The sequence below is a fragment of the Panthera uncia genome, chromosome D2, assembly GCF_023721935.1.
Source record: "Panthera uncia isolate 11264 chromosome D2, Puncia_PCG_1.0, whole genome shotgun sequence".
Taxonomy (NCBI): domain Eukaryota; kingdom Metazoa; phylum Chordata; class Mammalia; order Carnivora; family Felidae; genus Panthera; species Panthera uncia.
In genome coordinates this window covers 47,755,478-47,778,891 of record NC_064818.1, presented here as the reverse complement: position 1 = coordinate 47,778,891, position 23,414 = coordinate 47,755,478, and the positions used below count along the sequence as shown (strand labels likewise).

Below are 23,414 nucleotides of genomic sequence, written 5' to 3'. Positions count from 1 at the left end.
AATCAGGCCCTGGCTGTTTGGTAGCATCTGCATTTCCTCCTGCAGTGGGGCCTCTCCCTTCTGTGTCATGCTAAGTCCTGATACTAGTTTTCTGGAACAGAAAAATCAGAATTTCCTTGAAGGTACTAAATAGCAAATTATATTAGGTTTTGCAGGCCAAGGCATATTTAAATTTTTGTCTACTAATAAGAATGGGATTCATTTGGGGAGTTTTTAACTGGGGCTCCCTGACATTAAATTGATTCATCTGTAAAACCCATTCTCAGGTCATGGACCATGTAAAAACAGGCAGCAGGCTGGATTTGACAGGCAGTCTGCCAATCCATTCTAGAAACAATACCGGAAGTGGACTTTGATGAGGAGGACATCTTATAAATCACCTACCACAGGTGAGATCTCCAGATAGTTTTACTTCTAGTAAGAGCCACTACTGCTGGCCCAGCAATTTCAGATAATATAGCACATTCCTCCGGATAACCCATCCCAGGTTCTTGGGGCCCACTCCTTCCTTATCTGGACCCTAAACCTAACAAGGGAGGTTTATACGGGGTGAATATACTCCTTAAAACTTCACTGCCCTATCAAATCTTTGTCATTGCAGGTTTCTTAAGCTCTCAGGTGTTCTACCTGGTTTCTGGGTCTTGACCACCCAGGGCCTTAGCATCCCTATGCACTATTGCTGGAGACTTGGGAGAATGGTAGACCCATGGGATGGGTAGAGACCCTGTGAACATGGCTCACACCAGGTGCATGAGCTCTGCCTCCCCCAGAATCTCACGTTACCTACTCATCAGAGCGGACCTTCCTAGTTAAGCCTGCATCCCGGAACCTCTGGCATTCCTGGGTATTGCTGGGTATTGCCGCTGCCCTATCTAAAACTATCTGAATCTGCAGAACACCAGTGGGAAGAAAGGCAGGTAAGGTAGGGCTATGAGGCCATAGGAGGATGAGAGGGGCTGGGGTAAGATTCTAGTTTACATAAATGCTTATTTAGCAAAATCTTCAGGGCTTAATCAATATTTTGTCTATAAATGAAGCTTGTCCCTTTGAAATGATACCAGACAAAGACCCCAGAACTGGTGAAGTTAGGATATCTGGGCTACAAGTGGGGGGACAAAGTTTGCAAAATCAGTAAGTGGCCATCAAAAAATTGTTTTAAATAAACTCCATTCACATCTTAAAGTCTTGATGGTCTTAGTTTATGTCAAATTAAAAGTGATGGCAGGCAGTAAGCTGTGTGCAGAGCTGCCTGGAATTGACATGGTTCTCTGCTTGCTAGGTGGAAGGCGATTTTCTAATTTGGAAACAGATCTGTCCCAAGCTTATGTGAAGTCTGCAATAACCCGTAATTGCTAACCTGGGAGTGTTTGAGCTAGTATGAAAAAAAAAAAAATAGCACATTTTATATTTAAAAAAAAAAAACAAAAAACTGTGGTTAATAACTGCCAGTGTATGGCACCCAAAATGAAGGGCCGCTATGAGAAATGAACAGGACTCCAGCATAAAATAAGGGAAGAGCAGGACATAACAAATAACTGATCAAGAACAGCACTCTAGTCTCACGGGAGGCTGGGACTGTGTGCTTCTATTTTAATACTACTCTGGGATGCGTTTCCAGTCACCATTTCCACCACTCATATTTAACATTTTAAAAACCAAACTTTTAATTTAACCGTGGTATACGAATAGAGGGAAATCTTAGATTTCATGTGCTAAATTATTTTGAAATTCACACTGAAATACAGCAGTATTAAAGCAAGTTCTTCTCTTCAACCACCCATTTTGCTACTTTTTGGTGAGTATATAGTCGGTGCCAGTCATTGTGGAAAAATCTTTATTTTAAGAAAAAAATTTAGTTAACAAAAAAATTTAACAAGTTTCACTTAGCAAAATACACCCAAAAGGAAATCACAGTACAAAGAAAGTTTTAAGTCAAGGCCTCACCAATTCCTACAGTATTAGTAATGTGTCTCAATTTTCAAAACTAACTTATTTTTAAAAGCTTAAACTTAACCTAAAAGATTTTAAATGAAAATAAACTAGAATGAACAAACATGAGAAATGTTCCTCTTTGAATTAGGGATCTAGCACCTTGAGTTTTCCAAAAAAGTACGTCTCCCCAATGTGTTCACGGTGATGTGGTGTAAAAGATCCATTTAATGTACTCAAAACTACTTTAACTCAGATAACATCACTCTGAAGTACACTACCAAAATGTTAATTGAGAAAAGCTGAAAATAGTTTTAGTTTACTCAATATCACATGCTAGAAGAAAGTTTGCATGAGAAAACACTGAAGAGGTAATTTTTTAATCCAGATTTCACAAACTCATGGTGCAAAATGGGTCCCACAGCTTCCTCTAGAGTAATAATTGCTTTTCACTGCTTGTTGGCTGCCTGTGAAAATTTGATTGCAATAACTCAAATGCTCCTACAAAACTAGTCATATCCACCCATGCTGTTCTGGCCTCCATAGCCAGCCCCATAACAGCCACTCACAGACTGGCTCTCGAGGCCACTGTAAGTGGACTGGGCCGACACCCCCATGCCTTGCATCATCTGGCTGCTGTACGCCCCATTGCTGGCCCCAGTTGTGGAATTCAGGAAAAGTTCTATGTATCTGTGTTGCATGTTGGCCCGGTCTTTGGACATTGCTGCCACAGCTTCTTCGTGAGTGGCAAACTCAACATCGGCTTCGCCCGTCACTCTTCCATCAGGGCCAATCTCAATATGGACTCTCACAGGGTTGAGTGGAGAGAAGAAGTTGTAAATGTCGTTCTCTGTGGCTTTGTATGGTAGCCCTCTCATGTGGACACAGTGTCCAGTGGTACTCTGGACAGTGAACTCGCCGTCTCCGTATCTGTGGTCATACATGCCTGAGAGACAGTAACTGAGGTCTCTCCCAAACAGATCAGTGGTGAAGCCGTAGCCATCGCTGAGGCCGCTGTACTCCTCATAGCCCCCATAGCCTGCACTATAAGCACCAGACCTCATCCTCTCCAGGCCTGCTTGCTTGACAATGCCAATATACCTCCTGGCCGTGCCAGGGCGGTCATAGGGCCCTGGCCGCTGTACAGACATGAACTTCAGAGGGGGATCCGAGTATGACCTAACTTCTTCCTGACTGCTCTTGAACACTTCAATATACCTGTGCCCTATTCTCTCCTTGTGCTTCCCTAGGGCCTTCTCCGCTAACTCCTGTGAGGCAAACTGCACAAAGGCTTCCCCTGTAATCTTGCCCTCGGGGTCCACAGGCAATGTGATCCCGTTTGGCACAATTTCCAACCCTGAGAAGAACTGAACAATTTCTTCCTTGGTGCATCCAAATGGGAGTCCTCGAAGCCGCACGAAGCCATCATTGGCGGTGTCGGCACTGTTTGGACCACTGTGCTTCAATACCCAATCCATCTCGGTTCTGTGGGACTTGAACACCTCAATGTACCGGTGTCCCATGCTTTCCCTGTCTTTTTTAAGGGCCATTTTTACATCATCTTCTGATTCAAGTTCAACAAAAGCCTCACCACTCTGCCTGCCTTCTCTAGTGTAGATGAAATGAACGCCTGCAGCCCCATCATGTATTGTGCAGTCAGAAAGGAAATTCTGCACATCCTCAACAGAGCAGGACCAGGGCAGGCCACGGAGCTTGACCACAAAGCCTTCACCTCCCTCGGGGCCCAGCATCATGGACACTTGAGAGGACTGACGTCAAACAAGCTTGGGTGCAGCTTTTTGTGGCTGAAAAGAAAGCAAAAACTACTTTACATAATTTTTCATTTATTATGTACAAGAATATGCAGTAAATGTTGTTTTTCTGATTTTGCAGACGAAAAAAGAGAAGCAAAATTAAATGTTAAGAAAATATACAAAATACATTTGAGCTGAGATTCAATCCAAGGTCTCCCCCCCCCCCCCAAATGTACATATTATTCAGGCAGAAAAAGAATTAGGAGACTTAGAAAAACAAAATAGCAATACGGAAGCTTTGAAGCCAAAACCTATCACTTCTAACGGTCAATTATTTTAAGTTCTAGAAGAGAAGACAAAAGAATGAAATAAGCCAATATCTAGAAAAAGAGAACTTTTCAGAACTGGAGGAAAACATGAGATTACACTGCTAAAATAAAAGGCAAGAGGGTAAGTGCCATGATCATAGAGGAATTAGTACCGGTCAGGTTAGAGCAAGGGCATTTTCTGGTTATTAGAGAAAAGGCAGAGCAAATTTGTAACATACGAAAGGTTCAACTGCACTAGTATAAAGGAAAAACAATTACTGACAAATTACCATTTTGAATCGTTATGATTTATAGTAATTTAAATATTTGACAAAAATCACTCTATGCAGCACTTATTTTTAAAACTGCTAACGTGAGAAAGGATAATTTTGTAATGATTTCAGTCCTTCCCCCTACAACAAATGGAATTCATATGCTCTTTCTCCTTTATCGTTTGTGCCCAGTAAAACAGCCCAGGAAGATTATCTGTTTCATGGTTGTACTGAGTGGCTAGTGGCACACATTTTGGCCCACACAGTTCCTTGTTGTGGGGAACAGGCCTGTGCACTGTAGGGTGTCAGGCAGCATCCCTGGCCTCTACCCACTAGCTGCCAAAGGCACCCCTCTCCAGTTGTGACAACCCCCAAATGTCTCCAGACATTCCCAGATGTTCCCTGGGGGTAAAACGGCTCCCAGTTGGGAATGACTACTGTAGAATCAGGGTCACTGCCTAAGTTCTACCATCAACCCCAATCTCCCAAAGCCCTGAGTAACCTGTGGCAACCTCACCTAATCTTCCCTCATCTTTGGGTGATCATCTAGTTCAAAGAATGGGGACGATGTGAAGAAACTGCCACAAAGTCTAAAAATTTATAAACAAGAAGTTGCTTCTCCTATTAGCTGACATCATTAGCAGGATCACAGTCCTGCTCTGGTCCCAACTCCACTCACCCCGGAGAAATTCTTGATCTTCATGGTCTCTTCACTGAACACAGCATGCGCATTTATACCAATTATATGCCAATTTATACCAACGCCATAATATACCTTCCCTGACACCAACTTTGCCTCCAGCTACTTGATTTACTGATCCTCTCAGTAAAATCTCAGACAGCAGGCCTCTACTGTCACCTCTACTCCTTACCATTAAAAGGGCAAAACCTTTCACTCCACTGGGAAGAAAAGAGGTTTTTTTTGTCTTCATTTTACTTGTTCCAGCAGCAGGATTTAAGCAACTCCCTTGGGAAATCCTTTCTCCCTCTGGCTCTTATGATGTAACCATCTCCTGGTTTTCCTATTAATTCCCTAAATAGGTTCTCCCAGCTTCTTCCAGGGAGTCCTTCCTCAACATTCAACTGCAGGGATATCACTGGACTTGGGTGAGTCCTTTTCTAGGCAGCCTCACAAGATCAAGATCAACTAGCTCTGGGCCAAAGACACTCAAGTCCCCAGCCTTATGCTTCCTGAGGCCCAGACTGGTGGTATACAAAACTAATCCACAGCCCCTATACACCACAAATGAAAGCAGCCTTTTTCTCTGACACTCTTCTATAGCACTCTGGCTGCCGGTATAAATAGCTTTACCTGCCATCCCGAGGTTCTACAAAGAAAGTGAAATAATCCTTGGACAACTTCACCCAATGAATTCAAATCCAATGAATTCATTCTCTCTGGAATGATCCCATTCACCACCCTAACCCACATTCCCAAATCCTATTCAGGAACTCGAATTCAACAAATAATAAGTTTCTCACAATTCTATACGCAGTCCCTAGCCATTTCTCGACACAGTAAGGACTCAATAATTCCTTCGTGATTTCAACTGTCAAACTTTTTCTTTCTGCATTGCCCTCATATTCATTTCTACTTCCTCATTTCTAAATTCCAGTACCAACAGCCCTTGCCAGGATACTCTTACCTGGTTCTCAAACTTCTCCAAGTGTAATGGCTAGCCCTTACTGCAACCCAATCTGCAGCTCAAGTGTTCTCCTAAAACTGGCTTTATGTCATTCTCCTGTTCCAAGTTCTCAGTGGCTTCCCACCGGCAGTGGAACACAAACCACAGTGCTAACGGGTCGCTTAGACCTTGCAACTTTGGCCTGCAACAAACACAATTATCTAGCTTACATCACTCCTATTTACAAAAAAAAAAACACAAAGAAACAAAAAAACAAAAACCCTCCTTTATCCATTTTCCTATGCCTGGAATGTGCCAGGCTTTCTGCTCCCTTGCATTTGACACACGTGATAATTAATTCTCTCTCCAAATACACTCCACCCAACCTTCTGTCTAGTCAAATCCTACTAATCCTTAAGGTCTCAGCTCAAACATACTACCTTTCCACAAGATCTTCCCCTTTGAATTAAGTCTCATGGTTCTACACTCCCATAACATTCTTGCTCTGATTTGTTCAAAATGTGTCTTCAAAACTGCTTGGAAAGCCTACCAGGGACAGGCTGTGTCGGTTCCATTGGTCACTGTGGCCCCACCCCCAACAGAGCAGGCCCAAGATTAGCAAGAGATTAACTGATGGCCATGTGAGGTCAACACCTCCCTCTACAATATGGCAGTCTAGGCTGAAAGACATGCAGGAAGCATAAGCGAACACAAACATTTCATATGAGAATTACTTAAAATACCTAACAATACATTACAGATTAGAAGTGTTTTACTTCAGAAAACAAAGTTTCAAAAACAAAGTGACTTCTCTGAAGGCAAGGAGAAGAGCATTCTTTTCTCAAACACACGTCTACAAAAGTTTATTTATACTCTGGAATTATTTTTCTGTTCCACTTCTTGCAAGCAATCCTATGACACGTAATTCCGTATTCTTTCAATGAAACTCAAACCTAATTTTAGATGCAAACATAATTCAATATCCTCACTTTGCCCTTAGAATCTTCTACATTTGGATTCCTTGTAGAGTTTTACAGTGCTCAAGACATTAACTAAAACTCAGTAAGAGTGCTATAGATTTCTGCTGTTAGATTTAAAGCTAATGATAAAACTTCTACTTCATGCTTTAAAAATCTCCTACTTAAATATACCAAACGTAAACCGAAATTACTTTTCTTAAAAGAGCTCACCTTTAAGAACAACCCGGGGGGGGGGAGGGGATGCCCACAGTCGGAGACACTCCTGGTAGGTAACGAATTGTCCTAAAAAAGAGCGATATGGCCGTCTGCCTCAGTGGCCCAGCACTCACCAGAGCAAACAGGGATGGTGGTGCCGGGGCTAGGATGAGCTCCAGCTCCCTTTCTCCAGGGAAGGGCAAGTTGGGGCAGCAATTCTTTTAAAGCCATGAAGCTTCCATAATTAAAGCACACACCCAGGACAGCCCCCATAGCATTTAAAAGGTTTACCTTTTCATATGGTAATACAAAGGATAACAGCAAGAAAACACTCACTAGCCTAGATGAGACTTAGAAAACTCTAAGCTCTGTGAGGATATCTAAATACTAAGGGTGGGAGGGGCTTCTTCAGGGAGGGGGTGGAACAGTTCCGGGTAGGGACCTCAGGGGCAGGAGGTGAGAGACTCCAGAAGCTGCCGGACCTTTACGGGGAGGAGCGCCAGTCTGCTTGCCAGAAACTATTCAACAGAATTTACAATTTATAAGACTCCCTGAGGGTCAGGGTGGAGATACCCAAGTCTTTCCTTCCCAGTTTTGTTTGATAAACTTCATTTCTTGTGACCTGTATTTGCTCTGATGTTTATATTTTAATTAACTGACAAGAATGTAAGTATACGTTAAAATATGCTTTTCAGTAGGAAAAACATTACTACCATCACCCACAGCCAAGTGATGAAGGTGTCCCAAAGGATCAGGATATATGAAGTTCAGGAGTACATTGGAGAACTAAACTACATTCTTAGTTTGGGAAAGGTAAAACCGGGAAAGTCAAGTTAATTTCGCCTAAGTGCCTCGTGTTAAAGATAAACTTGTCTTTATAGCCTCCTGTGATTATTACATAAGCTACTATCCCAGAAGTGTTGGGGGAACCTGTATAAAAGTTAAGGTATTTAATTTCAAATTCTCTGGAAGATGGTTTTCAAAAAGCTTCAACCGTCCCTCCTGCTAGCCCCCAGTGGAATCTGAAAGGTAGAACTCAGGCATCTTAAATGACCTGAATCCCTTCTTTTATATGGTTTACCCCAGCTCCTGGTTCCTTCCAGTGTGGTCTACAGACCAACATCGTGGGGACCCTCCTTGTACATGCACGCATAGGAGCGGCCAGACACACTGAGGCCAATTTTCACAAGACTGAAATGGGGCGCGCATGCCCGCGAACACACACGTTGAAGCACTGATAGAGAGCACGGGTCTCACACGAGCACACGTTGTAATCGCTGGAGTGTGAAAATACACTGCTCTTCGGTCCCGCAACTGGAGATTCAAATTATCTGTACTGTACAGGATGTTGTTAAAATGTGAGATTCTGAAACAACGTACGTGGGATAGGGCAAGATTCTGCATTTGTAACAGACTCCTAAGGCTCCTGGGAGGCTCTCCAGAATGTGCTCTCCTTCACTGTACTGGTTAGACGGGATTTAGTTCGGATTCAGGTAGATCCAATCAAGATAAACAGGGCGGGCCTCCGAGTGCCATGACTGATTAGGTTTATCTACGGAGTACACAGGCCGGCTTAAACCCCCATCCTCTGTTCAGGAAGGGGTGGGTATTCAGAGGGACCGTGGCTTCAACCTTTTATTTACGTCTGTGTTGCAGTAGGACCTAAGGAGCAATTTCACCCTTATTTGTAAATAAATATTAACCTACAGCTGGTGGCACACTAGAGCAAGGTTGTCCTGAGTATCTTAACTACTCAAACAGTTCTACTCTTAAAACCACAGTGAGCAAGAGACGCTGCCTCAGGATTACGCAGTTGACATTTTTGCTCTAAGACTTACCGCTGAGAGGAGCAGGACTGATTTCTATTTTCAAACAAGCGCGGTTTACAGCCAAAGGACCCCTAATTCCACCCGACGCTTAAAAACGCAGAAGGCTCCGGGAAAGTCCAGGTGCGTCTCCTTTTGTTATTAACCTGAAATTGAAACTGCGCTCTTAAGCTTGCAGCCGCGGGCCGCCAGGGGCGCGTCTGAGCGATTTCGGCGGGAAGCACAGCTGCGGTCTCAGGCGCTGAGCTCCTGGGGCGGGGGTACGCAGACGAAGTGCAGAGCGGGGGCTCACTGGTCGTCTACCTGGCGGATCCGACAACCTACGCTCGGCTCAGCCCCACAGGAAGGCGGGACCCCGGAGCGCCCCGTCGCGGGGCCTGGGCGGGATCAGCGGGAGCTTCCGGGGCGGGGGCGGGACGAGCCGAGGGAGGAGGGAAGCGGGGGAGGGGGAGGAGGCTCCACGGGCCGAGCGGGAGGGGGGAGGGGGAAAGAGGTCAAGAGGCGAAGGCTTCCCGGGCCTGGTGGTGGGAGGAGAGAAGGGGGGGGGGGGAAGCTTACGGAAGCGGGAGTGGGAACTTCTAGGCCGCCGAGGAGGGAGTGAGGTGGGGCCAGCGTTCTCCGTCCCGGCTTCCCGGAGCCGCGGGGGGAGGGGGCGGAGCTCCCGAGTCGGGGCCTGGGAGGGGGGTGCTTTCTGGGGCGGCCAGGAAAGAGTTTCCCTGGACCCTTGGGGGGCGGAGCTCCTGAGTCGGGTCGGGGGGACTTCCTGGGGCAGAAGGGACGCGGGGGGGAGAAGAGTTCCTGGGGCGAGGGGGAAGAAAGAGTTCCTGGAGCAGGCAGGGTGGGGGTGGGGAGTTGCGGAGGAGGGGAAAATGAGTTCCCGGGACTCGCGGGGGGCGGTGGGGGTGTACTGGGGGCTGGGTGAGGCGGGATGAGCGGGTGGGTGGGGGTCGTCCGCTCGCGGCGGCTCACCACGACGGGTCCGGAGTCCGGAAGGCCGGCGCGCGGGGCTGCGTCCCGGAGGCAGAGGCCGCGTGACTGAGGGCGGCGGGCCGGACGTGGGTCACGGGGTGTAAAGGAGGAAGTGCCACCGATGGGCCCGCCAAGATGTCACCAATGGAAACGCGTCCTGCAGGTGCGGCCCGCGGCCCGCGCGGTCGGCCCAGGCAGGAAGTGGGAGGAAGGAGGGAAGAAAAGCAACGAGGAAGACCGTTCTGAGTGAGTTTTCAGGAAAGGTGCCAAGATGGGGAAAAGTCCAGAGTACAGCGCAGGAGAGGAGTAGATCGGCACGGTTTAGGTGGAAGGAGAAACCGTAAACCCACACACACACACACACACACACACACACACACACACACACACACAAAAGGGAAAATACAACAAACCTCTTTGAAAGAATTTAGAATGGAAACTAATGGACAAAAGGTAGAACTTCTTTACCTCTTTATATATAGTCTTGTTTTATATATTTGGCCATGAACGCCTATAAATATTTTGCATCAATTTAAAAGATTTTTAAGACTCGCAATTCTTAATACACGAAAAAGAACTACATTTCATGAAGCCCTGAATCCGAATTCATACGATCTTGAAAATAATTACTAAAGCAACTGCAGTGTGAACAGTGACTGAATTATTTCAAAGAATTTAAAAATTTTAGTTGTGAATTATGGTGCTGCAATTTTATTTCTGGAGTCATTACTTAAGAGATATATTTGATACCTAGAATGTTTCTAAATCTGAGTGGGATTACAGATGAAACCAACAGGGGCCATGATTTAATTACTGAAACTGGGTGATGGGTACATGGAGTTTCATTATATTTTTGTCTCTACTTTCCTATGTTAAACACCTTTAGTAATGAAATTATTTAAGAAAAAAAACTATGAATCTACTTACTAGAACTATGAAATAAATATGATTTAGAGGTAAGAGGAACCTACTAGGTGTGAGTATGCAAAGCCAGACTGGGGGAAATTCTACAAGGACAGATGAGTTCAGTCCATTAGAAAACAGCTCCAAGGGAAAAGACCAAGTACACGGGGGAAAGACCAAGTACCAAATGCACAGTACACGGGGCATATTTGGATTTTGAGTCAAACAAATTGATAAACATTTAAGACATTTCTGGACACTGACTAAAAACTTTAAGGTATTAAAGTATTACATTTACTTCTTTTAGATACAGAATTATAGTTATGTTTAAAAAATACATTTCTAGAGATTCACTTGGAACTATTGGGAGATGAAATAGTATGTTTGCTGGAATTTGCTTAAAAATTATTAGGTGGGGGATGTAAAGAAAAACTGTCCTTCACTGGTAATTGTTGAAGCTGGGTGGATGATATGATTAAAAATCCAGCCTCCCATGGAAAGACACAGGCACTAAAAACTGAACTCAAGAGAAGCAAAACAGTATTTTGAAGAATGAACCACAAAATTGGCTTGTTTTTGGAAAAGTATCTCTACAGAACTGAGGTACCCTGACTGCTTTGTAAGCATTTATTTCACTTTTTTAAGTTTATTTTGACAGAGTATGAGCAAAGGAGGGGCAGAGAAAGGGAGCCAGAGAGAGAATCCCAAGCAGGCTCCTTATTGTCAGTGCTGAGCCTCAGAGCCTGACACTGGCTTGAACTCCCAAACCGTGAGATTATGACCCGAGTCAAGAGTTGGATGCTTAACTCAGGCACCCCCTTAATTTCACATCTTAAAAACCTCCTCAAAATATATTCTTGGTAATCTATATGACTGGTGTGCATTTTCTCACTTATTTGAATATATTTCTTGCGGTTAAGTAGTTTTACATATGCCTTCTTGGCTTAACTGGTTGGTGATACAGGGGAGGTGGCTGTTAATAATTTATCAGCCATGATATGGTTCCTGCCTGGTGAAGGAACAACAAGTACCGAAGACACGGGAGCATGTTGTGCTGAGACCAATGAAAGAGGAAAGCAGAGAAGATCTGAGACCAATGAAAAGAGGAAGATCCTCCACACAGCTTTGAAAGCCTGGTTTGGTATTTTGTACTTTAGTCTAAGGCCAATGAGAAGTCACTTAATAGTTTCAAAATGGAATGTGGTGTAAATTTGAGTTTTTGCTTTTCAACAAAACAGTCTAGCTGTTATCTGGAAAACTAACGGTGGGAACAGATGCATAGAGACGGGAGGCAATGACACAAGTTTAGGAAAAACTAATGGTACCCTGCAATAAAAACATTGTGATAGAAATGAAGCAATTGTGAAAGGATTTGAGTGATGCGCAGTAGATACAATTTACCAAATTGGGAGTCATTAACCCAGAAATATTGTGCACTTACAAAATGCAGGTGCTGTGCTAGGTCCACAGAACAGTGGACTAGGAAATCAGTAAAGAAATAAATGTATGATGACAAAATCTGAATGGCCCAAAACTAGAAAATGGGGATTAATTTACACTGGGGACCTGAGGAAGTGACATTTAAACAAACCAGAAGCATGAGGCCGGGGGGTGGTGGGATGTGAACCTCTTTCCCCCTGGTAAATATGTAAGGTTCAAAAGCAGAATTTAGAAAATCGTATTTTTTGCTCCTTTGAACATCACCCTGCTTATTCCTCCCTGAATGCTTGTTCAAATTCTTTATATGGATAGTATTCCTGTTCCACTGGAAATTACATTACAAACCAAATCTCTTCTAACCTAGCAATTGTATAAAGTCAGTGGCTCTTAAACACTTCTGTCACTCTCTTGAGAATATGACCTAGGTCTGAATAAGCTGCTTCAAGAAAGCACACCCCCACACAGTTGTACCAAAATTTTCAAGAGGCTCATGCTTCTGAAGTGTGAGAATTCTGACCCTAATTTGTACAACAAACCAAGTTCAATACACAAAGCTATCTCAGAGCTATTAAAGAGAAGCTGTAGATGGATCACTAAATAATTTAACGTTCTAAATGTTTATTGCTATTACTATATTTTTATCCACAAAAAGGGGATATAGATGAGCCGTAAGAAACAGGAAAGCTGTTTTCCATTATCTTTTAACTATTAAACCCTTTAGTTTATGTACTGTAGCTAAGTCTGGGGTGATATTTCACTGTTTCCCTCAGTGTTCACTTTGCAAAATCTGTGTTAACTAAAAAGCAAAAACAGTATAATACAATGTTAGGTAAATTCTATCACTTGTATTAAAATTTAACATAAGGGACAAATTTTTATCCAACATAGAACTAGCAACTCTTGCTCTAGGATATTATTGACTGCATTCCACAGATGGAATCCAAAGATGAAATCCAAATTATGAGAGGAAAAAAAATGTATCAGGTGAAGTTTTCCTAAAAAAACAAAAAAAACCCACTGCTATTTGACTTCCACTGCTAAAGGTAAAATCTGTTCTCAAGTGAGGGATTCATCATCTCTATTAATTGGCAGTGCTCCCCCATCCACAGTAGGAAATATGATTTTAGCCTAGCTAAGAAATATAAGGGGGAGGGGGAGGGGGAGGGGGACCTGTTAAAATACAACTGCTAAGACCAATTCCGAACCACCTCCCCTACCAACCCGCCTGTAGCTCTCTCCCCGGAGTAAGCAGCCCCTCCCTGGGTGGGTGACCATTTAAAGCCGACATTCAGGAAGGCTTGTGGAGGTTACACTCATAGTGTCCCGGAGCCATGGCTGCAGTACGTGCCAACTGTCCCTTAAGGGGCCTAGAGCTTCCTCCTGGGGCGCTGTGGAGAGCTGACACCTTGTCAGGTCCCAGGCAGCTACCAGAGGAGGGGAGACTGCTGTAGCAGCTCGTGCTCAATGTTTGCTGCTCAGGGGACCAGAGCACACTGCCTTGGGAGAGTGGAGAACAGAACCAAGAGGAAAGGAATGGACAATGCACATGAGAGTGACTCAAGCACCCGGAGAGGATACCATGCATTTAGACAACAGCTGAAAACAGTTATCAGGGAATGAGAAGTGCTGAACAAAACCATACATTTTTTAACAGAAAAAAAAAGAGCACTTTCAGATACTCAGTTACAGAATACAACACTTTTTAGTACTAACAATCAAATTTTGAGTTTATAAAGTTCGTAATAAACTGAAAGCATGGATAGTGGCCTGAAAAGTAAGTGCAAGAAATATCTCAAAGAGAAAAAAACAGAAACAAAGGGAAAAAGATATGAAATTTGGAGGACACAAGATGTTAACACGAGACAAAAGAAATAACATGTCAACAATAGGGATTCCAGAAGGAGAAAGACACAAATAGAACAGATAAATAATGGAAGGAGATTTTCCTGGCTTAAGATAAACATGGTTGTGTGGTTCCCAACAGATATTTTTAAAAGACATAACCTAGGCATATGTTGCTAGAACTTCTAAATTTAAGTTTCAAGTATAGAAAAAACTGCTTGGAAAAAGAACAAATTGGGTACAAAGGATAAAAATATGATAGCCATTAACCACATGTGCCTACTGAACACTTGAAATGTGACAAGTACAAATTGAGATGTGCTGTTAAGTATAAAACGCACACCAAATTGCAAAGATTAAAACAAGAATGTAACATAGCTCAATTTTAAAACATTGACTACATGTTGGAATATCAGTTAATCAAAATACATATACTAAATTAAAATATTAAAACACATCCCAACTCATTCTACAAGGCCAATATTACCCTGCTTTATGGGCTGAAAATTTCATCATTAGAGTGGGCCATAATCCATTATGGCTGGTGTCCTTCCAATGGGAAATTCGGACACAGACAAGCTGACACGAGAAAGAGAAGACAGCTATCTAACAAAGCAAGGAGAGAGGTCCGGAATGTATCATTTCCTCATGGCCCTCAGAGGGAGCCAACCCTGCTGATGCCTTCATCTAGGACTTCTGGACTCTGTAACTCCAAGACTACAAATTTCTGTTAAGACACCCAGTCTAGAGTACTTTGTTATGGCACCCCTTTAACAAACTGAACACTCTGATACCAAAACCAAACAAAACAGATTTCACAGGAAGAGGTAACTACATACTAATATCTGTTATGAATAAAGGTGCAAAATTCCTCAACAAAATACTACAAACTGAATCCAGTAACACGTAAGAAAGGTTATACACCATGCCCAAGCAGGATGTACCCCAAGAATGCTTAAGGGTGTTTCAATGTAAAATATTCCTGAATTAGGTAATGGTGGTTTTTATAATGCTGTGAATTTACTAAAAACCTCTCATTTGTACTAGGTGAACTGTATGGTATGTGAATTATATCTCAATTAAAAATGAAATTACATGTCATTCATATTCTATTGGACAGCGTAATTCTAACTAAATATTGTGTAAAGCAGAACAAAGACCTGTGGAGACGTCAATAATGGAACATCTTTGCAATGCAGATGGACTTAGCAGGAGAGAGTGCAACAGAAATTTTTAATATTCACACTAGGTGAGGGAATTCAGAACTTTCCATTCTAGTCTTTTCTTTTTTAACCCATTCATCATTATCACTTTTTGTACCATTTTAAGAGATCTTTTTCTTAGCCCAAGTCCATATGGATGTTTTTTTAAACTTATAAAGCTTTGTTTCCATCTGCATTTTTGTTTTGATCAACAATCAACCTGATTTGATTTTCCATTCCCAAGAGTGTTAGAATTAGTTTACCAAGATTCACAGGCTAATTTTCCTCATGAACTCAGATAAAAGCTCCTAAAGAAATTATCAGCAACCAAATCCAGCAATACACAAAGAAATAATCATGACCAAGTTGGGTTTATTCTTGGAATGCAATTGTAGCTCATCATTTCAAAGTCAATCCCTACAGTCTGTCACACTGACATATTAATGAAGGGGAATGAGTTAACTAAGAATTTTTCACGTTTTATGAGAAATGCTAAGAAATATCCTACACACGGAAAAAAGAAAAGAAAGAAAATAGATGAATTCCATAAACTGGAAGTAGGGAAAACTTTCCTAACCATGACCCCAAACCCAGAATATGGGAAAATACTGAAAAACTACATAAATACAAACAAAACCCAAAACAAAAACCTCCAAACCTCTTATGAATAGCTAAAAAATACTAAGCTAAACAAAAATACCAATGCTAAAGTGGGAACGATATTTGCAATTTTTTCCCAAAGCATTAATATCCCTAACATATAAAGAGCATCTAAAAAGAGACAAAATCCAACTACCCAAAAAGGAAAATGGACTAGAGGTATAGTAGACAGAAAAAGAAATTGCCTTAAACATGAGAAGATGCTCAACTTTACCCATTTAAGATAAAATCTGATATGAAATAACATTTAAAATACCTACCATATTGGCAAAAAATACAGAATTTTGAAAACGCATTACCTTGGCAAGGCTATAGATAAGCAGGCACATTTAAATACCGTTTGTGGAAATATTAAATGGCCAAAAAAAGCAAAGACACCTGCAAAGGCTATTCATCTCGGTTCTACTTCTAATAGGAAAAGGCTAGAAACAACCCAACTGCCTATCACTATAAGTCCAGTTGAATAAATGGACCCACTTCATAAGGAAGTGGACCCATTTAATAAGGAAGGTATCAAAGACCACGGAAGGTATCAAAGACCACTTCCTAAGTCAGGAACCAATTTGAAAGGCTCCCACTGGCCAGAGATTGGATAATTTGTGCACCAGAGACTAAAAGCCACAGTGGATTAAAGCACATCATAAAGACACCAGAAAAAGGGTCTTTGGCACCTGCTAGAGATTCAATAAATTGTTAGATATTGATAAACATAAGGAATGAATCAAAAACTTAACCTGCCATTAACATACAACTTACAGTAATCAAATGATTAACAAAGAAAATTACCTCCCTAGAGAAGTATTCCTGCAAATAAATGAGAAGCAATATTTTAAGTTATCACTATTTTGGAAACATCAACAAAACAAAAGATCTAGGGAAAAGGCCATCAATGGCTGCTAACTTCACAAAGGGGGAGTGCCAAGAAGTGCCTCAGGCAGGAGTACACAACACCTCCAGTGAAGTCTTTCCAAAAAGAAAATCTCAACAGAACCCTAACTGCCATTTCACAGGAAATGCAGAGGTCAGAGATTCAAACGCCATTGAATGTAATCAGAAAAAGCCAAAGCCTGAGGAAGGAACTCTGACACTGTACCCAATTCGTTTAACAAAGAAGAAAAAAATACCTCTAGATTGCACTAATAAGGAAGCTACTTGCCACACTTAAAATGTGGCTGGTACAAACCGAGAGGTGCCGTATGCACTGGATTTTGAAAAAAGTGAAAATATAATTTAAAATTACATGAGCAAATATTTTGTATATATATTACATTAAACTAAATTACAATGAACTACACCAATTTCTTTTTACTATTAAAAAATGTGAAATTACATGTGGCTCGCATTGTATTTCCGTTGGGACAGCACTGCTCTGAATTAAAAGAGTGAGATAGATCTCCCAGATACAAGGTGTGACCTTGTCTAGATTCCAATTCAAGCCAGCTGTAAAAAAATATTTATTGTACAGTCAGGTACACTTGAACACGGGGTACTTAATGATCTCAAAGAATTAGCATTTCTTCAGGTGTGATAATAGTATTGCAGTTATATTTTTTAAAGATCCGTAGAAATGTAAGCTGAAATATTTATGAGTAAGACCCTTATTATATCTGGAATTAGTTGTAAAATAAGCCAGACTGGTCTCAGGTGAGGCCTGATTCTCCCTCTGACCAGCCTCTTGTTTTCCCCAAGAACAGCAATTCAGGGCAATAAACTGGGGGGCAGGGTCCTTGACCGAGTAGGGCTGTTCTCGTCTGACAGACGTGAGTCCTAATTCCCAGCTGTATCCCTCCCCCCGGGGGAAGTGACTTCATTTTCCCCTTGGCCTCCATTTTCTCATCTGTAACAGGGAGAACAGCAATACGCCCCCCTTACGAGACTACTCACGAGCATGTGACTTAAAAACATGGTGAAACTCCTAGCTTTGTGCCTAGACCTAGTAAGGGTCAATTAATGTGCTCCGACAAGTGTCTGAAAACCAGAGCTGAGGCTGAGGAGCCCTCCTCCCGTTTTTGTAACCCCTCCATGAACTTACTACCCTCGATGGGCACCATAGGTCTCCACAATCTCCTTCACAATTTTGGCCACATCGGAGGACTAACCTATTTATTTAATTAATCTTTTCACTCAAATCAGTTCACATTTTTACTTCAATATTTTATGTTTAAAGGGAGCTTTGTAACAATACTCAAGTGAATGCCAGTCACTTGTCAATTTAAAAAAAGCAATACCACAAAAAGAATGTTAAAAGAGAAAAAATAAAAACACCATAATACACAATGAGCCGAATCAATTTACAGAAATGCATACGGGCACCAGAGATAACTAAAGATGGACTCGCTTAAATATTAATTAGTAACATCAACACTCTCCCAATATTTATTTAAAGTAGAAAATTACTCACATATTTTAAAATGACGAATCTTCTCTAGACATTAACACTGAAAACATCACATCACTTTTCACTGACATATCCTACTATATTTTTATCTAACCGGAGAACCCGAGGTATTTTCATTCTCACTAGAAATTCAGAAATAAACAGTTAACCTTTAAAAACGTGTAATAGTGAGAATTACACTAAGATAGGTGATTTCGACGTTGTTTTGAATTGAAAGGAGTATTATTTGCAGTCTTCAAACCTCTCCCAGCTCCACTAGGCTCCGGACCCCTCGGCGCTCCCCACCCCCCACCCCCATCCGGCGGTTCCCCCCTTAGCGCGCTGCAGCTCGCGGGCTCCTCTCCCGCCACGCACGCGGCCCGCAGTGGCAGGCAAGAGCCCGGACGCCCCCACAAATAGTTGCGAAAACTAGAGAAGGAAGCACGTTCTTTCGTCCTAGGGCCTCCGGGGAAGGAAGCTACTGAGAAAGGAGTCCCGCGGGCAGGCGGGCCGGGACCGAAGACACGCCGGGCGGGGGTCCTGCAGGAGCTGGAGGGCGGCGTGGGGCGCTGGGGGGGAAGGGGGCCTCCCAGGCCTGGGGATTTGTCTGGCAGGCAGCTGGGGGGGGGGGGTCCTGAGAGCCCCTTAAAGGTACAGATCAACGGGGAGGGGCCCGTGGCCTCCCAACCGTTTCTATGAAAGACCAGGGTCCGTCGAGTCCCCGCGCGACTCGCTCGGCGTCACCAGGCCGCCCAGAGCCACTTTCAGTGAACCACGCGGGTACACTGAAGGTAGAGGGCGCAGCGCGGGCGCCGGGAGAGTCCAGAAGTTTCTCAGGCGCAGTCAAGAATCAGCAAAAAATATATTCAAGGATACAAAGAAATAAAGCACAAGGAGAAAGAAATGGCCGATTAATCTCGCTCGGCTGAAATGTGGCCACCAGGCAAAGATAACGAGAACCAAAGAGTTTCACCCAAAATGCAAACACTATACCTCCAAGGACAGGAGACAAACGCACACCGGCGATCAGGGCACACACGCCGCCGGGAGAGGAAGAAAAGGCCGCAAAGATCGAAAGTGGAGGCTCAGCGAGCGGGAACGTGGGAGGGGGGAGGAGTCAACTCCCAACCAGTCCGGTGCAACTCAACCACGTGAAAGTACTGCTTTCATTTTTAAATGAAGCCCCTCTCCCACGGTCGCCGGATGCCCTCAAGGTATTCCTGGCAGGGGCGCTCAAGCTCCGCTTCCCCTGCAGTCCTCCGTACAAGGCCTTTTCTCCCTTCTTCACCGCGGGCCCTGCTTCCCCTGGTCCTAAATCTCAATCCAGCTGTCCAGTCTTCGAGTGTAAAGTCCTTGATCTCAGCCCCGTGGTCCACTCCCCCAGTGTAAAGCCCTTGACCTCTGACCCCACTCCCCCCGACCCCAATTCTCAGCTCCGCCGTTCCCAGCCCGTGTGTCCAGTCTCCATTCGGCCCCTGCATGTGAGCCCTTGACTTCAGACCTAACCTCCCCCAACCCCAAATCTCAGCCCCACTGTCCCCACCCCCAGAGGGCCCAGTTCCCTGTTGGTCCCAGCTGTGAGGCCCTTCAGCCTCGGACCCACCGCCCGTCCCGCCCCTCACCTCGGGCTCCGAGTCTCCACGCTCCCGCTCTTCTTCACATCCGGCACCACGGTCGTCCCTCCGAGCACCTAGAGGGTGGAACGCGGGGAACTTGGCAGTTGTAGCGGAGGCAGTTGAGGCTTGTTTACCATCACCATGGAAACCCCTGGCAGCGCGCCCTGGGCGGAGCCTCCGAGAGGCGGGGTCTGGCGCGCGGTAGGCCCGAGTGCACAACTCCCGCCCGTGGGGCGCACGCGGCGCTTCCAGCAGCCCCGCCGTTCTAGGCTTGCCCGGTCCCCGCTCGACCCTGTACCCCAGCACCCAGGAGCAGCAGCCCCGGGAGCCCGTCCCCCCGCCCCACTTCCGGCTGCCGGCGTGACCGCCAGTCGGTTTCCCCACGGAACCCCACCTTCTTCTCCAGGAAGACACGGCGCAGTGCTACTTCCAACACGGAGCCGGAAAGACGCAATGAGCGCTGCGGGGCGGGGCCTCCGCGGCTGGCGTCCGGGGGCGGGGCCACGAGGGCGCCATTGTGACGCGAATGGAGTGGAGCCAGGGATTGGTTGGCCGGGCGCAGGGCAGGGACGGGCCCGCGGAGGGGGGCAATGCGGGGAGGAGAGCGGCAGGATCTCCGTGAGCCCTTCTTAGAGGCGGCGGGGGGGTGGCTGTTGAGCCATATTAAGCTGCTGAAGGTACCAGGATACTGACTCAGAGAGTACCCCCACCAAACAGTGAGCCCAAAGAACTTCTGGATTGAAGACAAGCATGAGAAAAGAAAAAGAGAGTTACTTCCTGTCGAGAGAAAAAATAGGGAACTGAGAACACCGAGAGGGATAAAGGCGGCCCGATTGGAGGATTTAGGGAAGGATTAACAGGTTTACCGAGGTTGCTCACGTAATTATCACTTGGGCTGAAAAACCTCTATTCTCTGAAGGTGACCCAGAAGACCCACGGAGAATGCAAGGGTTTCAGTCAGAACACCTGAGACTACAGGCTGGGTGGATATGACGACCCAGCTTGAGTCAGTGGAGATTTTCTTGATGTGTTCTGGGGTTAATTATTACTACCATTTTATTTTTGGAGACTCTTCATACAAGAGGAAGAGATCAAGACATTCATCATCATAGGTTAAGCAGGGCAGATTATTTTAAAATCACTGGTTAGGGGCTCTTGGGTGGGTCAGTCGGTTAAGGCTCCGACTCGATATCAGCTCAGGTCAGGATCTCAAGGTTCGTGAGTTCAAGTCCCACAACTGGTTCTGGTTATTGCAGATCCTGCGTGAGATTCTCTGTCTCCCGCTTTCTCCGCCGTTTCTTCTCTCAAAAGTAAATAAATAAACAAACAAAAAACAGTACATTAAAAAAAATAACTGGTTAAATTAAGAGACTGCTTGGAATAGTGGCAGATGATGAGTGGATGACAATATTAGAGGAAGGAGCTGTTTGTCAAAAAACAAAAGTTGATTCCAGGGAAAAGAAAATGAAAACAGTAAAAGAGCCGTCAGAAGAGATGAAAATGTACAAGGAGAAAATTAAGGCAAAAATTGAGGAGAAAGGGTCCTACAAAAATCAGGTGGGTATTCTTGGGAAACCCCGCAATGACTGTCACAGCTCATGCTGTAGAGTAGTCTGTTTCTGGAGAGAAAATGTAAGCAGCCACTCTGGGGCAAATATTAAAATTTTACCAAAAAACAGTTCTTCAGAATGAAGGGACTGTGAAACCAGATCCAAGAAGATGTGTTTATGTACACAGTTCATTGACTCTGTGCCACATCGGCTGCTTGACCCTTCAATAGTCTTTGAGGGCTTCTCTGAATGAAAAGACTAGGGCCTTGGACTGATTTTGAGTCTCCCTCTGGCCCCTAGGAGTCATCCCAGGTGTCCACTATATTTTTTTCAGAGATGAGAGCCAGCACAGTCACATGTAGACCCCCTTTCACAGCGAGTGCTGGAATTGCTCATACGAGTGCCACTGATCCAGGCCTTTTCCACAAATGTCCGGTTCATCTCTCCAATTGGAAAACGCTTGCCCACACCTGGTCTACTTGGATCACCTCAGCTGTGGAGTCTTAGGGGTCTCCATTGTTTTCACCTCCGTGTCCACAAAAGTGTCTCAACTAAGCTCTGAAATCTACAAAGAGACCTGTTTTTTCATTGTTGAGAGTACATGCACAGAGATGCACCTTTAAGGTTTGTGGTTTAAAAACGATTGAGGGGCGCCTGGGTAGCTAGGTTGGTTAAGTGTCCCGACTCTGGCGCAGGTCACGATCTCTTGGTTCATGAGTTTGAGGCCCGCATCCGGCTCTCCATTGTTAGTGCAGAGCCGGCTTCGGATACTCTGTCTCCCTCTCTCTCTGCCCCTTCCCAGCTCATGCTGTCAAAAATAAACAAACATTTAAAAAATAATAAAAAATAAAAACAATTGAATTCACCACAAATGAAGATCATCCCAAGATGTATCCTCTCACAGACTGACCTTTTTATTTCTGTTGTTTATGTAAATAGATTATCACAAATTTAATTTTTTTTTCAACGTTTTTTATTTATTTTTGGGACAGAGAGAGACAGAGCATGAACGGGGGAGGGGCAGAGAGAGAGGGAGACACAGAATCGGAAACAGGCTCCAGGCTCCGAGCCATCAGCCCAGAGCCTGACGCGGGGCTCGAACTCACGGACCGCGAGATCGTGACCTGGCTGAAGTCGGACACCCAACCAACTGCGCCACCCAGGCGCCCCTAGATTATCACAAATTTAATACCTTTCAACAAATATTTTAAGGTCTTGGTTTTTTGTTTTTGTTTTTGTTTTTGTTTTTTTTTGAGAGAGAGAGCAAGCATTCACAAGCAGGGAGGGGCAGAGGGGAACAAAGGATCCAAAGTGGGCTCCATGCTGACAATAGCTCAAACCCTCCAACCTTGAAATCATGACCTGAACTGAAGTTGAACACTCAACGGACTGAGCCACCCAGGTGCCTCTCAGTTTTCAAAATAAGCGCCCTAAGTTTTAAAAATAAGCTTCTTGGGACACCTGGGTGGCTCAGTCTGTTGAGTGTCCAACTCTTGATTTTGGCTCAGGTCATGATCCCAGGGTTGTGGGAACAAGCCCTGCGGCAGGCTCCACAGAGCCTGCATGGAGCCTGCTTAAGATTCTCTCTTTCTCGAGGCGCCTGGGTGGCTCAGTCAAGCATCCAACTTCAGCTTAGGTCATGATCTCGCAGTTTGTGAGCTTGAGACCCGTGTCAGCTCTGTGCTGACAGCTTGAAGCCTGGAGCCTGTTGGGGATTCTGTGTCTCCCTCTCGCCGCCCCTCCCCCCACTAGCACTCTGTCTCTCTCAAAAATAACATTAAAACATTTCTCTTTCTCTGTTCCTCTCCCCCGCTCACACTCCCTCTAGAAAATAAAAAATAAGCTCCTTTGTGGAAGCCACTGGTCCATAACAAATGGTGCAAAAGTTTGCATTGCCTGGAGCCCATTAAAATTTTCTAGTTACTGCTATCTCTCCAAAGAACGCTTTACCCATGAAGCTTTGCCC

At 44.4% G+C, this 23,414-nt stretch overlaps 1 protein-coding gene across 8 annotated transcripts; it reads right to left on the bottom strand.

Moving 5' to 3' along the window:
• Nucleotides 1–1,817: 1,817 nt before the first annotated feature.
• HNRNPF (heterogeneous nuclear ribonucleoprotein F) lies at nucleotides 1,818–20,378 on the bottom strand. Of its 8 annotated transcripts, XM_049646346.1 has the most exons (6): nucleotides 20,293–20,377; nucleotides 19,905–19,972; nucleotides 9,859–10,015; nucleotides 8,902–9,035; nucleotides 7,079–7,150; nucleotides 1,818–3,734 (listed from the first exon to the last, which is right to left on the bottom strand). In XM_049646346.1, exon 6 carries the CDS (start codon nucleotides 3,681–3,683, stop codon nucleotides 2,439–2,441), a length of 1,245 nt encoding a protein of 414 aa, XP_049502303.1. In that variant the 5' UTR covers nucleotides 3,684–3,734; nucleotides 7,079–7,150; nucleotides 8,902–9,035; nucleotides 9,859–10,015; nucleotides 19,905–19,972; nucleotides 20,293–20,377; the 3' UTR covers nucleotides 1,818–2,438. The 8 variants fall into 8 exon arrangements, with proteins under 8 accessions (XP_049502303.1, XP_049502307.1, XP_049502305.1 ...); XM_049646350.1 differs by lacking the exon at nucleotides 7,079–7,150 and having other exon boundaries at nucleotides 20,293–20,378; XM_049646348.1 differs by lacking the exon at nucleotides 9,859–10,015.
• Nucleotides 20,379–23,414: the final 3,036 nt, after the last annotated feature.